Source organism: Cataglyphis hispanica, chromosome 4, assembly GCF_021464435.1.
Source record: "Cataglyphis hispanica isolate Lineage 1 chromosome 4, ULB_Chis1_1.0, whole genome shotgun sequence".
NCBI classification, from domain to species: Eukaryota; Metazoa; Arthropoda; class Insecta; order Hymenoptera; family Formicidae; genus Cataglyphis; species Cataglyphis hispanica.
The window spans coordinates 6574900-6593491 of record NC_065957.1 but is presented as its reverse complement, the minus strand read 5'-3'; the positions used below and the strand labels follow the sequence as shown (position 1 = coordinate 6593491).

Here is an 18592-nt window from a genome sequence, read left to right as displayed (position 1 = left end):
AAGTCACGAACGTCTTATTCTATCTGTCATTCAACAATAGTAAAGATTGAACACGCATTGCTTTTAGCATGCGTATATCATATCCTCTGGTAAAATTTATTTATTATATTAATATAATTGGTCGTAATTAATTATGTAAATTTATATTTGTATTTTCCAATAACTTTTATTCTTTTATCTTAAAATGATGCGTTGCAAGAAAGAAACAAAAGAGGAAATGTTTCGAGAAAATGTGAAACAAAGCGTTATACTTGGAGTATATCCGGTCGCGCTAATCTGATCCACACAAACACATTTTTACCGTTGTTTGGCAGACACGGGTAGTTTTAGCGACACGGCGATCGCATTGAACGTTGAAGATGCTTCGAAGCGAGGCCGTAAAAGTTCGCCAGGAAGTAAAAGTGGAAGCGGCAGTAGCAGCGGAAGCGCGGTGCAGTATCAAACGGGTCTCGGAAAAAAGAGCAACAGCACCAGCCAATTATCTGCGACAGGTAACACATTGTCACACTGGCCAATTTCTAGTTAAGTTTGCGTTTAGACTCTCAACATGTTATACGTAGTCTATTCTTTCGTAAAAATCGATCGTTGGCGCAAACATAATAACTTTTCCCTCAGTCGATACGCGATATTAGAAGATTTGATCAATGTATGGATACTATCTCACGCGACATTAGACAGTTTTCTATTTTCCTGACATTTATCTTCTCTCTTTAGTGAAAAAGGAGATCTTCATTTTCTTCAGAACATCGATATTTCGTAAATTAGGATAGCGTAGTCTAGTATCGTTAGTATGTAGATGATAACGGTGTGCTCTCGCTATGTGTATAAATGAGGATGATGTAAACATATCATTGACATTTTTGATACACAGTATATCTTGTATAGATAGAGTACAGATCGATATTTCTTGTCAAAAAATAAACGTCTTTTTTCTTCGACCAAATTTCCAGAAATGCATCGTTTTCGAAATCATTTATTTTTTAATATACCAATGCTGCACATTTGCAATTTCTTTGTGTAAAAATTTTGGTAATTTTGTTATTAGAGATCTAATATTTACATTTTTATAATGAAATACCTAAATAAATTTTATATACCTAAATAAATTTTGATATAGAAAAAATTTATTTATAGCAGAAATTCATTTTTTATCTCTGATGTGTAAATAAAGTAAACGTTTTTTATGTAGTTTTTAGTTTTTTTTTTCTTTTTTCATTATTTCGTCTTTAACTATTACGGAGTATTCATACGAGAAACAACATCGGAAAATAAGATATGTCAAAAAGGATTTCTAGAAATTTTGTCACAGGAAAAAATGTTTACTTTTTGATAACAAATATGTATCAGTAGTATCACAATCTGTACTCTATCTGCATAGGATATTCTGTATAAATGTATCGGCAATAAAAATAAATTTAATGCAAGTTGAACATACGCGCGCGGGGGCGTCAAAAATTTTTTTTGATTATATATTTTTATAGTGAAAACACGAACGAAGAATAAGAGAAATAAGGAAGTACAGGTAGAAATATTACTTATCAAAATTTGTGTGTGTTTAATTAAAGAATCAATGTAAGTATTAGAAATGTTTGTGCGTGTTGATTGAACTCTCAAGCGATTCTAATTGCGATTATGTGATATTTATATCCAAACGTATATAAAATATTCACACGCACACAAATCTATAGAATAATTAAGAAATTGGAAATGATACAAGAAGTATTCTGCACATTGTTAATTTCTTGCTTAGCTGTTATATCTTATTCTTCCCATTTCACGAGTCTTGATTTTTACGATCGGACATTATTAATTAAATACAATTTAACAAAAAATAATTTTTTTAAGAAAAAGAATAATTATTTCGACTAAGTGTATTGATACTGTGTGAACTAATTTAAACTAACTATTCGAATTAATCGTTTATTCAAACTTGAAGGTTTCTCAGATCGTTAAATACAAATTTAATGTCGCGCAATAAACTTAAAATTAATAAAAAAATTAATATAGCGAAATTAATGCAATAGATGCAAATATTTAGTAAAAATTTTAAAAGCAAAAAAATTTTTTTGCAAAATAGAGATTTTTCAGATTACTGGATATCGAAATTGGAATTGAATTGGAATGGAATTTGATATCAAAATTAATTATATTAAAATAGAAAAGATAATTGCAATTTTTTTATAGTGTATGTAATAAATTTAATTAGATTATAAAAATTTTATTAACTTTAACTCTTCAATTTTAATCTTTAAAACAGATATTTTTTCAAAACTTAAAGTTTTAATATTTTTAATTTTGAACAGAGAATATTCTGAGAACACAGTCGTATTGAGTATGAAAGCTACTATAAGCAATGATTATTCTTTTTCTGAAGATTTTTATATTTTCTTTGATCATGTTAACATAATAAACATCTTCGACGAACATTCTTACATTTGAACGATAACAAGAGCATACCGTAAACAAGCAAAAAAACCCAGTAAGCGGGGCAGTATGTACATTCTAATTGTATTCTTGTTTTCTCCGCCATCCCTCCTCATCTTTATCCGCCTCTCTTCGACATGAAACACATTCACACTTTACTTCTACCAACCAACCACCTTTCGACGCTGGGGGACCATTCACGTCATCGATCTGCACCCACCTGCACGATTTCTCATCGCGGCGGCCCGATCATCGCCCGGGCTGTGTTCATGGAACATTCCATACGGATCATCGATCGATTTGCTGGACCGATCATCACTGTTACGCAACGAAAACAAAAACAAAAAAAAATATCACGAATCGATACTCTGTCACATTTACGAAAAAAAAAACAACAATATATACGCATGTAAAATTGTTTTGATAAACTGACACTACGCTCACGACAACTGTTGCTCTTGCTACTGCAACTTGCAACTACAACGAATAACAACAACAACAATAACAACAAACTATTGTATATCACGTCACGCAAAATCCATAACATACCACGTGCGTCTGTTGGTGGTACATGCGTGGGCGAGGAAGGACGAAAACGGCGGCTGGGTTTCGGGAAGAAGGGGAAGTCGTCCTTTACAGTTCACAGGAGCGAGGAGGTCCTGCCGGAGGATACGGTTGGTAGAAGCGGACGGCAACCGAGCTCCGCGAGCAGCGACGGCGAGGGGAGCGGCGACGGGGACAGGTCCGACATTAGCTCTCTCTCTCTCATACAGTGTAGAATCACACCTCTCTTTTTCACATCTTTTGCTTTATTTTTCTCATAAAAATTTTTGCGTTATTGCGCGAGAGTGAGGGACCAACGGAGGACTTATTACAGGACGCGAGTCTCAAACTTTATGTTCCGGTGACGATGAATCGTTGTGCGAAGATCCACAGATGAGGTGACGTTGTTTCGTCATCCGTATTTAATCCTTGAATATAAATGATATAGTGTACAGAATTTATCATCATGCGCAAACAAAAGCGAGACATCATTTAGAGGTTGTTTTTTAATCAGATATTTTGATTTCATTAATCGTAAATTGGATCAAGCCTTCGACGAAATATGTGAGTACACGTGGCAGATGGGAGGACTTGCGATAGAAAGAACAAGAGCTATCGTCCAATCTGACGACACCGAATGTTGACAGCGACAATGAAAACACACCACACATCACTCTTTTAGAGGCCGCTGCTTTAGTCGGGGTCGATTGCGAGTCTCTCGTGATTGTTGTCGGAAAATACTCTCTTGCGACTAAAGCTCTCTAATTTTACTAGCAGTGGACGATGGATCTTTTGTGGGCGAAAGATCCTTGTCGTATTGCCGACGAATGTCTTTACTTGTTCAATTTTTTTTTTTTCTAGACGAATCGAAGAAAGTATTTTGCGAATCTGCACGTTTCTATCAAATAGTCACGAGGTGATTCTTTCCTTCTCGTTTATTTTAGATCGTAGAGGCTATTTCTACGTAGTATTGATACGTTATTTCTAGAAGAACGTTCGCACGAGTTTCCTGGGCTGTAACATCGCCGTGTCGCTAAATTGTCTATCTTTTTTTTCTTGGTGTCTCTCTCTCTCTCTCTCTCTCTCTCTGGAAATGCAGTTCGCGCGCATCTCCAGTTGGATTATTACGTTATGTGCCTATGTATGAAGCGTACCACGCAGATCAGGAAACTCACATTCTAGTTGCACAAGTATAGTTGTGCTCTGACATCTTTTCATGACTTTAGAATAGTGTCGGCACCGTGTGTGACACGTTATAATCGTTCCGTTCCATACAGCTTTTTCAATCTAGATCGTCGCGTGGTCAACTTGAATTTCTCGATAGCATCGAGGTAAGTTGGCCACCACACTTTGATACTGATTTTTTTATTATTTCTTAGAAGCCGCTGTGTTGATACGTGCTTCAGGTGAGAGTGCGCTATTCACACGGCTTTTGAATTTTTTAATGTCCTGAACCGTTGCAGTGCTTTTACAAGCGTATATTTTTACGTTTTTTGATATTTTTAAGATTTATCGATTACGAATTTGTTGAATGTATAATCAGATATTTACCGGACGATTCTTCCGTACACTGATCTGATAATTATATATCTTTCTACTTTTCATTTTCTTCTTTAGCCTTCTTTATAGCCTTCCTTTTTATAAATTATGATTTGACACTTTTCGAATTATATAACATATGTATATATCTATGTATATAATTGTCTGTGTGTATTTAAGAGGTCCGGAAAATCTATAAAATTTATTTAATAATAGATGTATATATACATATTAAGCAAGTTTTTTAGAATTGCCGCTGATTAAATTTTATATGCAGCGTACTAGTGATTTTCTGACGTAGTTACGATTAAATTTAGTCTCGATAGAGCCTGCGTGAGTTAATAAGATGAAGATATCACGCGCGACAAAGAGAGAAGGTCCCACTTATTTACGCTTCTGAAACCGTTAAGGACTCCGTAAGGGTTATTCAAACAAATTCTTACTAGATCATCGATAATAAAATTTCTCTTTTTCATAGAGAGTCATTTTATTGATTGTGTCTTATGATGCTAAAAAGAGTTCTGTTACGATTCATGCAAACGCTATCGTTATTATTTGTGACGGACGTCAGAGAATTTAAATTTTTACATATATAGGATACTTTAAGATTAAGCATATTTTTTTGTTTTGATGTCAAATGCAAATGTGTGCCCGCGCGATGTTATCTCGTTGCATTTCGCTCCAAATATCACATCACTTCGATATATTTTCACACTCCTTTTCCTTATTTTTTCGGTTGTAAGATCTCATTTTTCAAAGACCTCTTTGCATTTTATCACTGATCATTAGACTGATTTAAAAAAGCGAACAGAATATAAGGCGAAAATAAGTGAGAGAGCAAAAAGAGGGAAAAAAAGTTTGTGCGAAAGAGAAAGAAAAAGAGACAGAGAGAGAGAAAAGGAGAGGGGAAGAAAGAGAGAGGTAGTTTAACAGATACATATCTTACATGTTGAAATCATCCGTATTCTGCGATTCCGTCATTGCACGTGCGGAGACGCTGCACGTTAATTAAAGATGCCCATTCGGCAACCCCCTTGGATACCTGGACGAGGCAGCTGCTGCGGCTGTATACCGGCGGTGTATTTAGTGAAAGACAATAGTTTAGCGGTATTTCTTGTTTGGTTTTACAACGCAGAGTGCGGCGGGATGATCATCGGTGGCGGCGGCGGCGGCGGCGCCGTGGCACGCGGTGCCGGTTTAGCGAGCCGGAAGCGCAACAGCACGCCGAGCAGCATACAACGATCCGAGGAGATCATGCCGACCTATCAGCGCTTTGACAGCAAACAGGCGGGATCGGCAGCCAGCGATACCGCCGGAAGTCTCAACTCGATCTCTAGTTCCGAAGGAAGCTCGTAAGTAGTGGACCCCACCTGTGGCGACAAATTCTGCAAACGGAAACGCGAGATTCCTGATACATACACTGTCTCTCTCTCTCTCTCTCTCTCTTTTCTCTCTTTTGTTCTCGCTCTTTCTCTGTCTTTCTATCTATTCCCTCTTTTCTATCTGTCCTTTCTGTCATCTCTGCTATTCATCCTGAGACTGCTCTGAGATTTATCAGTTCCATTTATATTCTGCTCCTCTATAGGCCGCGTGCATTTTGACTAAACGAGATGAGCTGTAAGTTGTATAAAATGGTTGTTAGAAGATGTGTGAGTTTATTTATAATATATCTAGTATCAAAAGAATAATGAAATTATCTTAGAGTAGGAGTAACGCGAGTTTTGTTTAGAACATATAGTCTTCTATTTTGTATGTATTTTATATAATTATTCTATTAAATTAATCTTTTATTAGAGTAATATTATACATTAGCTTATTGAAATATGTTTAAAAAAATATTTAAAAAAATTGTTAGTATATACGAAATCTAATATTTAAATACATAATTTATAATATTTAAATATATTTTGTGTATGTTAAATTTTAAAAAGACTCACGAGCGATAATGTCGAACGTTGAATATAACGCTTATTTTTAACGTCAGCATCTCAACGAATATCTGTTTTTTAATTTCGTTTAGTAAATGAGTTTTTTCATTATTTTAAAACTTACAGCTCGCAGTGCATTGCTTCTCGTCTGTCAATGTACATGTGAGTTTATTGTCTTTTCATTCTTCAATCAATGAGGAGTTATTCTTTGTCATTCATAGAACTGTTGGTTAAAAAATTTATTTTCATTCTTATTAATCATATTATCCGAATGAATGCCGTTGAAATAATTATTCTAGGATTATTATTAATTATTAAAAATGTTATTGTTATTGTATGAGGCTATCTTAGTTATAGACAAAGAATAATCACGTGCATCCATTTCTCTTACTCTCCTTGTAAGATCTATCTACACAGAAAATCGTGAAAACACTTCAGATTAATTATTACATCTTCATGTGATTGAAGATGCATTATCAATATGTATCCATAATTTGAATTATGTAATTATATGGCCATACGCTTTTTTCATGTCTCCTTGATTTCTATCAGTATTTGTATTCAGTAATTCAATTATTTGTTCTACCTCTACAATTTTCTTTAACCATACTTTTCGATTCTCATAAATCATGTATAAAAATTAGAAACTTGTATATTTAAAAATGGTACATTATATAATCATGTCTTATTTATTTTAGAATAAGATATTTTGTATTGCCGCATATTTTATTTATTTTCTCTTCCTTTTTCTCTCTTATAACCTTATTGAGTTTATGATGTGACAAGTAATAATTTATATAATCAGAGTTGAATTTTATGAGATGCAGTATCTTTTCCTTACGTTAGTAGTCTTTGTATTATACGGTTTTTTTTATGTCGGTTTTATAATGCGAGGAAGAAGTATGTATTAAAGTATAGTCTTCGACGAATTGACTGACGTAAGTTTTATATTTCACTGTATCTTTTTCCGTCCACTTTTTTATGCTTCCTTACGAAAATTCTTTCATTCCTGAGTGTGCTCCTTTGTGCTCCACAAAACAGAAACGCCCATAAAAAATATTATCGTCCATTATCGGTGTTATTGTCGTCTTGGCTTTAATTGCTTGATTGTGTGGCAAATGATTGTATCGCATTACCTCAAGGCACCGTTGCACATACATACACGCATTTTTGTATTTATTATATATATATATATATATATATATATATATATATATATATATATATACATATATATTTATGTCAGAGTGTGATCGTTGTCGCGGAGTCTTTATTCTCTATCCACATGGTAAGCAGGTGTGAATATCACCCAGGAATGTCTTTGCGGAGGATCGTTTTCCTTGATGATTTTCACATACTTCCATACGATTTATTGTATTTTATATAATAGGTACTATCTATTGTGAGATCGACATGAGTGTGTTCCTCGGAAAGCAGCCCTTCCCCCTGTCTTATGGATCTCTCTGTCTTACCATTTTCATAAAGTGTGTTTTGTGATATATCGTAGAATAGGTATTTGAAAGCGGTGTATCTTTTAGAGTATACACGCCGGATCGAGAAAACGAGCGAGAATTAAAATAGATTAAATGTGTAGACGTATATCTACGTGTAAATTACAGAATGTAATCGTATTTCGCAAAATGTTTTGTCGGTTCGGCACACGACGTTTACGAATAATAATTTTGATAATTTATTATTCTTGGCAGCGATATTTTTGTATCCTAATTATGGTCGTGAAATCTCGGAGAAAGTAATCGGCTGCAATCGGGTGTGTCAACTCTTTCTTTTCATATTTGTCCGACACTTTAAATATAGATTAAGTAACGATGTCATAATATTAAAATCATTATACAGTAGCAATATATTTGTCATTGATTGACCATTAACGCAAAAGGTCCGACTATTCTGCAATCGAAAGAAATCTACAATTGTTTTTAATGCAAAGGTATTACAAAGAAAATCTAATCTCTAAGTATAGTTTGTAGTTAGATTAATGACAGTTTTATGCAAATATATGATCATGTACACTCAATATATATGGATATGTCTATATTTATAATAGAAATTGTGTTAAAAATTTTCGCTTAGCGTTAATAACGCGAATCTTCTCAACGACGCGTAGCATATCCACGACAAGTAAAAGTGTAAGTTAATATAACTTTTTTAATTAATTCTTTCATTTTTTTCTCAAGATTCTAGTGAAGCATGTTAAGTAGATAAATATAGTTTGGAGCAACGAAACAGTAATCAGTCATGTACTAAAATTGTTAAATATTGTAAGAATTATTGTACAATAGTAGTTTTCTAATCGATTATTTCATTTATATATTTTTGCAAGATTGATTAATCATATTGAAGCAGACTGATTACTGTTATTTATAATTATTTAAAAAAATCATATTTATATCTTTCTCTCTCTCTTTTCTCGCTGTATTTAGATTAAAATGCATGCATTAATAATCTGGTATGTTTTTAAACTTATATATATATATATATATATATATATATATATATATATATATAAAATCTTTTTCCATGTATATATGATATATATTTATTACACTACATACACCAACACTACACTTTCAGCGTGAGTTCTTCTTTTCTCAAACTGAATGAGGTGTGTTCTCTCTCTTTTACAACTTTCGTCGAAGGCTTGCGAGAATTGTCCCTCGCTCTTGCGAAATAATAAATTTTTTTGTTTATGATTTTTATATTCCTCACATTTTTCTTTGCATCTCGGTTTTTTCAAATAATACTCTGATTTTCGGCTTGCAGTTTTCGCGCTTTATTCATTAGAGATTACGGCGCGTTCATGTTAGATCGATAAAGTTCACGTGCGAGCAAGAGAATGGAAAAAGGATATAAAACTCATAAAATACAGTTTCAATTTCCATTACTCGTACGATAAGCATTGTGAGCACAGATTTTTCATTCTTTCTCGACGTGTTCTTTTACTTTCTTCAAGCGTTTTTTTTTTATCGAATCATATATTTTCCGTTTTATTCCAAAATAAAGGAGTCGCGTATCTTTGCTAAATATATAATTTTGAAAACCGCAGCTGGTCTCCGAGTCTGCGGATGGCAGGCGAAGGGCAGTTGAGAGATTTCATCGAAGATCTTGGACCGGGCCAAGTGGTCGGGAGGCAGGCGCTCGGTGCCCGTTGCCTCGGAGAGATTCAACTGTCATTGAGCCACACGAAGGGTTATCTGGAAGTAGAGGTCATACGTGCCAAAGATCTTAAAGCGAAGCAAGGCAGCAAAGCAATACCAGGTAAGTTATTTTGAATATATAATGCCCGATGAACAAGTGCTGATGATTTTTTTATTCCAGCTCCTTATGTAAAACTGTACCTAGTGAACGGTAAAAGATGCATAGAGAAAGCGAAAACCATGATGGCCAGAAAAACGTTAGATCCGTTCTATCAACAATTGTTAGCTTTCAAGGAAAACTGTCGGGGCTGCATATTACAGGTATGTTTTCAATAATTATTAATTTTTTTATAATGCATGTGTTTTTAGACGCATGTATGTTTGATTATGATTCTATCGTATATCGTGGTGACGTTTCAGGTGACGGTGTGGGGCGACTACGGTCGGATAGAAGGGAAAAAAGTGTTCATGGGCATTGCACAGATCGTATTGGATGAACTGGACCTCAATCAGATGGTGTTCGGATGGTACAAGCTGTTTGACACCCAAGCCCTGGTCAGTGGAGCTCCATCCCTTGCTTTGTCCCGTCGATCTTCGGCCACGTCTCTCGATTCTTTTAAAATCTAAAAGAATGACTGTCCGAAGAACGTACCAAAATAATTCCTTTCACACATGTATTTAACGAGGAGATGTTTGAGTTTCTTACAGTAGCGCAAAGTAGAGCAAAAACACTAGATTGAGTTCGAGCTCCTATCTCGCGGTGCACCTATAGTCGCTTCCACTATTTTAATAGGATACCGAAATGCACGAGTCTCGATGTATATAAGGTAGTATCATATTTACTGATAAACAATTAGAGAGATTGAAAGTGAAAATTGTAAACATTTTTAACATCTTAAATGACATGCGGAAAATCATCGTTTGATGATATTATGATGTAGCATCAAATGTAAAGTATATTTGGAGTTAAATAACTATTTAAGATTATTATTATATTTACCGTGGAAAAGAGTCGAGGATAGCATCATAAATATAATTCTCTATCGTATCATAATATTACCATTCTTTCGGTGACAACAACAAAAAAATGTTTGAAAAGAATTTTAAATACGTACGCGCATTTCTCTCATAAGCTACATTAAATTTCGAAGCTTATTTAAGACTATTTAACGAGTGACGTTTGGCTCTGAATACGGTAAAGTCAGTTTAACGTGAAATGCAGTATACACGAAATAAATACATTGTACGGATAATATAGATGATTTCGCGGGAGAGGGAGAGAGAAAGAGAAACAAAGAGAAGAAATTGAAAGATAACGCATAAACGATGCGAGAAAAGAGTGTGAAAAAACGTACGGGAGAGGACATGTCTTTCTAGAAACACCACTAGTACATCACATATCATGTACGGCATATCAGACGAGCCACTAGTCTGTATGTAGGACTAGATGTAGACGTAGCCAGCCATGTGTTCCCGGAGCGCCAGATAGTTTTTAGGTACGCACTGAGAATCAAGGCATCGTTCGTAGATAGTTGGACAATGATTTAACGTGGGTACATATGAACCATATGATACGATTGCAATCTATCGCGATGACAATTATAAATATTTTTGTGTTCGCGATATATATCGCGTTGATAATCGAATATTGCTCATACGTTAAGCATGTTTATTAATTAATGTTTTTCAATTAAATTATCTCAAGTACCCATGTAAAATCTTGACACACATTTGTTGTTGCCAATATCTTCTTTCCATTTCCATTACGTTTTGTATAAAAATCTCCTCTTCTATTTAAAAATGCCTGTTCTATTATATATAAAGTAATATATTTATTATATCTATTATATATAAATATAAAAATAATTCTATGCGGCTTCGAAGTAGTCGACGTAGAGTCCAGATAACCAATGAACGATGTAAGATTACGTTATCATGCGCGCTCGATGTACTTCGTTGCCTCGCATTTTATCTGTATCGATTGTTACTTTTCCAAACTTGTATACACGTGATATGCCTCCGAAATTTGATTCGACGTGAGAAAGTTCCATTTTTTTCATTAATCCTTAAACGCAATTTTTGAACTTGCATCTTTAATGTTTTTCCACACTTGTCCACACATAGGAACTATTTTAAACCTGATATATTGCTTGGTACATATCACATAATAATTTCCAACTTTGTACAACATTGCATTTTTCCTAATGATTTCATTTTTCCTTCTAAATACATAGTAAGTCGTGATAGTTTTTAATATATTTATAGCTTGAATCTTTATCGATATCAAAAAATGCGAAAGTATAAGCAAAGGTAAGTTTTGTGCCGTATTCGGAGTCCTATATATCCTCTTGTATATTTTTTCGACGTGTTCTTAAAATGTTAATCAATTTTACATATTAATTGGTGCCAAAAAAATTGATTATATGTATATCCGTTAATTTTTTTGGCTTTATTTAATATAAAATTTATATATATATATATATATATATATATATGTATATATATGCAATAATAATATTTGAATAAATATCACACAGAATCTTTATTATTCAATATTTCATGTGATAAATTAGTAATAATATATGTATACAACAATTAGTAATATATTTGTTTATTTTATTTACAGTGAAAACTAATCAACTCAAGCAGATTCGGGATAGATGTGAACTCAAATGTGGTGGTGTACTAGATAAATAATATGTGAATACAAACAATTACACAATGACGCTTGTTTTTAGTGAATCTAAATGTATGTATGTGGTTAAGTGATTAAAGAGATTAATAAGTACTGTAAAAAATGAAGCGATGCGCGATCTATGAACTTCATTTAATCAACTTACGAGAATGATTTAAAATGTTACGAGAGAGAACAAGTATATAAATATACTATATATGCTTATGGAAGACGTTTCCAAACTTTGTATATAATTTTAGAACAGTTCAAGTACTATAAATACCGATCTCCGAAACGGTCGGCTAAAAGACATTTTATCGTTGTCAAATTTTTAGTCAAAAATGTCACGGTCAGAGCATATATATATATATATATATATATATATATATATATATATATATAATTTAATGTAAATAATGTAATAACTATATGAAATTGTGGATGTGATATATATGTGTGCGCAGGTTTGAATGGATAATGACGATGTTTGCGTTATATTCTCGTTGATTTATCGTTTCCCAATATACAATCATCATTATAATTTTTCCGTGCTTTCTTTATTAATTAGATAACTTTGATCTGATTTAATTTTTTTTAAATTAGCTTAATTTGGAATAAGTATAGAGTGTACGATGATACAATTTTAATTAACAATTTAATTTTAATCACATAATTTATTCTTTTTTTATAATAACATTTGTCTGTCACCGTACTCGCTATGTACGTTAATCAGCTTTTTAGGCTCTTTAAAATGAAGCTCTGTTTAAACTTGTCTAAAATGACATAACCATTATAATATAAAAATGTGAAGCAAGTGTTATATAGTACCACATTTTTCAAATAAGCAGACTGATAAATCGATTCCTATGATATCTATGTTTGGCTTTTGTGAAATTAGCAATCTCGAGGAAACCGGGATATAAAGAAGTTATATTCAAACAAATTATAAATTAGCTTTGTTTTCAAAGAATCTTATTTAAAAATTTTATTTAATATTACATAAAAACCAGAGTTTTCGAAACAAATTAAAACGAACCGCCCATATAACTCGTGTAAACTGAACGCGGCATCGCGGCAAATATTGTTTTTCTTACTGCTTTTGTACAAAAAAAAAGAAGCAGTGATCGCCACATTAAATATTTAAGAGGCTTTGTAAATCTCTGTAAGAAATGCGTAAACGCTTGCCATTAATTTTATATATCTTGATTATCGTACTATGTGTTCGATCTTTCTTCATGCGTATGTTAAACACTCGCGAAGATATATTCAGCGAGTATGCACATGCACGTGAAGCGTCTGCTGTGAATTAGTAAATAATTACATTTGTGCCCTGAAAGAGAAATAGAAAGAAAGAGAGAGAGCGAAAGAGAAATTGAGAGATTGCGAGAGTCATAGAGAGTAAAAGAGAGAGAGAGAGAGAAAGAATTATTTTCTGTCAAGCATTTAAGGTATGGTGTGTGTAAACTCCATGTACAAGACAAACGTTTCAACTTAATTATGAGAAGAAATTGGAAAGAACGAAAAGGAATATCTGTGCGAAGAGAAGCGAGTTTTCAATATTTTTAAAGCAGCATATTTCGTTTTGCGTCGGTATTTATATTGCATTTGCTTTTGCAAATTAATATGTTAAACATTAAACAATACTAAATCGGAAAGATTGCTGCGCAAATTTTCTCTATGTATATCTTATTAATTTTTCACATAGTGATCTTTCTTTATGTAACTTGCTTTGAAATTATCAATTATTATAATTGTATGGAAGGTACTCCTTGGATATTACTGACAAAACTTTGATAAATGGAAATGCAGTAGCTTCAAGCGACTATATTACGTATATTTTTGTAAGTCTCCGATTTACCGATAACACACATAATTCGCTCGAAATATAGGTTTGAACGCAGAGAATTTTTATTCGGAATGATTCATGTCACATTTCTTGAGTGATTAAAGTCATAAGATTAACTGACTGCAATGTCAACGTCTCTTATCACAATTCTTATAATAATTGACCAAGTATAATATCTTGCTTTACAACTTGAAACGATTGTCTCATTCACACTCGCATTTTCGCTCTTCGATACTGTACGACTATTTCTACGCGATCCACAATGCGCGTTTTTTGAATTAAGACCGGATAATGTAAGCGCGATGTTTGATACGCGTGCTGAGATTATATCGAATTGCCATCGAAATACATGCATCCGTCGTTAAGCGAGGTACAACGTAAGATTTAGCTTAGAGTTTGAGAAGGATGAAAGAAGTATCATTGATTTACAGACGAATCATGCAGGTGCGTCATCGATAATCCGAATGTTCACGAATATAAATTCTAGATAACGTAATTTTTCTCGCAACTCGGCAGATCGATCGAGAGTTTTAGGGAATGAAAGAATTATATAGAGGAGCGGTGGTATCTTATCATATCTATAACATGCTTAAAATAGAGACATACGGCAAGAGAAAGAAGCTTTTTTACTCGTGAAAAAACAAAGACAAAAAGTAGGGTTCTGATCTGAAGAAATGTATATGTAAAGTATCGTAAAAAAAAAAATATTACTATATAAGCTCATTTCTAAGTACATATTTTGCGAATGCACGGATTTATCAAGATTGTGGGACAATGATGACGTAATACACAAATATAATTCTGTAATAGTTAATTGATAAAATATACAAGACTACTATTATCACTACTAACATAACTCTTCAGTTTGTAATGCGCCGTTTATACAGAGACGGCTGTAAGATTCTTCGCGAAATTAATTCGACGCTCTTGTCTCTTCGTAAGCTGTTTCTTATGCCCAATCTTGCGTTTTTGATTAATAAAATGATCAATAAATTTCAAAGTAAATATTACAGATAACTATTGCAGATTAAATAAATTTTGCTTTTAGAGTTGAGAGAAATTATAACATTTTTGTATAATATGAAAAATTGATAAAGACTGCACATTTATGCAAGCGATTGAGTGAAACCATGTAATTGATTACGTGTTTACGCATGCATTGCAGTAGAATATAATGATAAGATATGTGATACATTTTCCGAATCAGTAAAAATCTCACGGGCATTTACAGGTCATAAAAATTTAAGAGACTAACGAAAGTAACGTAATTGGTCTTTGCGTCGCAAATATTCTTTACAGTAATAATATCAAATAAATTTGTACATTTATGATCATATCGATTTGGACGACGAGGATGTTGATTTGCCAAAAGAAACAGCTCGAAGAAATACACGTCGATTTCTATTCTTGCCATGCCCATCTGTATATAGGCATGCTCAATTCTAGGATCGGACACGCGTACCGTGAAAATCACATATACATAATATTAAACTACGAAACACAAATTATTATTCGACTTTGTACCTATATATATTATTAATTAACTCAATGAAAAAGTACGGGGTGAAACCCCGAATATATCGATATGAATAGTAGAAGCTAACAAAGATTGGAACATGAAAAAAAGAAAAAATCGTGAGAGAACACAAGATCTAGCAAAAAAGAACATAATAAAAGTGAAAGAACATTAATTACCGATGAAAATGCCTGAGAGCCAAGGGGTACCACTTTTGTCAAATTTAGAGAGCCAATTTAGGTTTACAATAAAATACAATAGGGTGTGTATATATATGTATGTGTCGGACGTATAAGCGAGATTGAAGAGAAAATGTGAGAGTGAAAGTGTGTATGAAAATGCGAAAAGGGACAGTGGAATTGTCGTAAACGAGACCGCGAGCTGAGAAATGAATGATCAACTATTCTCATAGAAAGAAGTCCATCACGTAGCTTAGGTGATTCTGTAATTCTTGTATCATGAGCTCACGAACGACTCGTATTTCCGATCCGTATATTTTGGACAAATCTTGAAAAACCTTATGGTCAGATTGTGTGTCATTATTTTGAAAAGTGCGTTGTTACGCACACGCATTAATTATCGGGCATTCTGATTAAATTCTTTTCAAATGCATGATTTCTAGTTGAAGTAACGAATTGTTTTTCTTTAATATCAATCGATATTTTTTAGAACGAGTATGAGTCGGTCGTAAGATAATGCGCGCGTGCGTTTTACTATTAAATAAAAAAAGAGAAAAAGACGCTAAAGACGCAAGCGAGCGCGACGGGACTCGTACATTTCTATAATTTTATCATACGTGTTTGAATTTATTTCTCTAAAAAATACGACAGGGAGTGAGAAAGAGAGAGAGAGAGGGAGGGAGGGAGGGAGAGTGTGTGTGAGAGAGAAAGAGAGAGAGAGAGAAACGCAGAACGAAAAATAGAGAGAATGAGAGAGAAAGAGAAAAAGAAAGAGAACGTGTTTAAAAAACGAAAGAGCGGGCGTTAAAGAAGATGTATCATTTTTCGTTGAACAAAAGAAAGACAAAAAGCATAAATTACGAAAGGACGAAAGAATTTAAGCAGTATGTTTAGACGACATTTCGGTGAAATCTCGGCTGAGAACTCCGTGAACCTTTGTTCCACTCTCGCTTTCGAAAACATCGAAGAAATCCGATTTGATTCGAAGTAAACATTGCACAATATAAATGTTATATTTTTATTTTTTATTTTTTTTAACTATAATATCCATTTTTTCTCCACACTGCGTGCGATCAACCGCTGATTGCTCTAAAAGCTGTCGCTTCATTCACGGAGTTCGCGGTTGGAGATTGCGAGATGATTTAAGTATAAAACGTTAGTGACTGTATCCAGTATCATATATCTGATAAAAGATACCCCCGATGCCAGAGATGGCGTGTGACAATAAAGTGATTCAATGATTTCACTGCGTTTTGATCACCTTTCATGTCACAGTTGCTTTTATTCTTTATAATAAAAAGCCGTAAATTTATGTAAAATTATCGGAATTTTCTTAATATGTTGAAAAGCTGATAAGAACTTTATATTGTTTTTATTAGTCAATAAAAATGTATCTCTATATAAAAACTAATTCAATTCTTTTTTTTATAAAGAACTAATAAATCGCTTCTTTTTATTTATATAAATAAAAAAATACATGACAATTCATAAAATATTTTTCTGTTTAAAGCCAAATCTTTTTATTTTGTAATTATTATTGTTATTATTTTATAATCTCTAACAAGTTTTACTATAAATTTTAAATTTTTTGAAAAAATTTAATAAAATATGAAAAACTTTTTCTATTATCGATAATAAAATTAGTGTTTTGATATGATATATAACGTATATTGGTATACTTGACGTAGTACTAACTAGTTCGTTGAATCGACAGCAGAGAGAGCTAGTAATTCTAAAGATGATTCGCGCGCGACACGCACAACACGATTTATAAAATAATATAAAATATATATCATATATATCATATAAATATAAATATATCAAAATTATGCGTAGTACTAGTGAAATTGCGATAACATTATACTCGAACTTCAAACTTCATATCCTTTCGATGCAGGACAACTAATCGCGCGTTGGACCACGACGTATATCCACTTAAAGTGAGTAACCTCAATATTTATATTCACGACACGATGTGATGAGATGAATGTCTATTGTCTGAGAATGAGAAATATAGTTTTAAAAATTAACATAAAAACTGGAACTAGTAAGATTAGTAAAATATATATCCTTTTATATGCTACAATTGTACTTAAACTATATCTGCAACAATAGTTAAGATTGCACATGTATGTGTGTATTTATATGTGTATGCTGCAAAAAAGAAAAAAAAACTGACAAACTTTGTATGTAATACACTTTAAAAGATAGCATATCGATGCAAAGTACATTTTGCATCGGATATTATCTGGCCTTAATGCATTGCAAAAACTCTTCGAATGCGAAGAAGCGCGATGAAGGAATGGCATGTCGAATGCAATTTTCGGTACATCGGAAAACTTTATCGTTGTAATCCCGCGGCGTCGATAAACCCATTAACCGCGCGCGCGCGTCGGATAGCCTGCTATAATATATGCGATGGAACGTAATAAAAATCGACTTACACATCGTTTCGTAATACACACGTACACATGCATGCGCACATATTTGTGCGAGTTTCTATCGGCCCGGCACCCTTTTCGGTGTCGCTAAAAGTTTAATCAAAGTCAGATTAGCCGAGCTCGGCCCCGACGCCGGGGGTGCAAGACTCAGGGATCCCCGGACCCGGTTTTATTAAACGGGACTTGATTAGGGGTTGCCAAGATCCTTTCAGAGTTTGTTTTCAACTGGTTTTCATGACGGCGCTTTCATTACGCGCGTTTCACATAATTGACGCGATCATTCGTCCGGGGACGAGAAAACTTTGGCCACTCGCTTTCTCGGCTTTTTTTTATTTATTTTTTTTTTTATT

The 18592-nt window shown here is 33.4% G+C and overlaps 1 protein-coding gene across 3 annotated transcripts in view; it reads left to right on the top strand.

Moving 5' to 3' along the window:
* LOC126849133 (regulating synaptic membrane exocytosis protein 2) overlaps positions 1-17045 on the top strand; it is a 67641-nt gene extending 50596 nt beyond the window's left edge. For 2 of the 3 annotated variants that reach the window (XR_007687372.1, XR_007687371.1), the window contains 6 exons: positions 315-491; positions 5642-5858; positions 9496-9707; positions 9768-9907; positions 10007-11082; positions 12213-17045. Coding sequence is in view for 1 of the 3 variants with exons in the window: in XM_050590713.1 (XP_050446670.1) it covers positions 315-491; positions 5642-5858; positions 9496-9707; positions 9768-9907; positions 10007-10141; positions 12213-12215 (884 nt within the window). In the remaining 2 variants the exon portion in view is untranslated. The remainder of the gene's footprint in view (positions 1-314; positions 492-5641; positions 5859-9495; positions 9708-9767; positions 9908-10006; positions 11083-12212) is intronic. The other variant, XM_050590713.1, reaches the window with a different exon arrangement.
* Positions 17046-18592: the final 1547 nt, after the last annotated feature.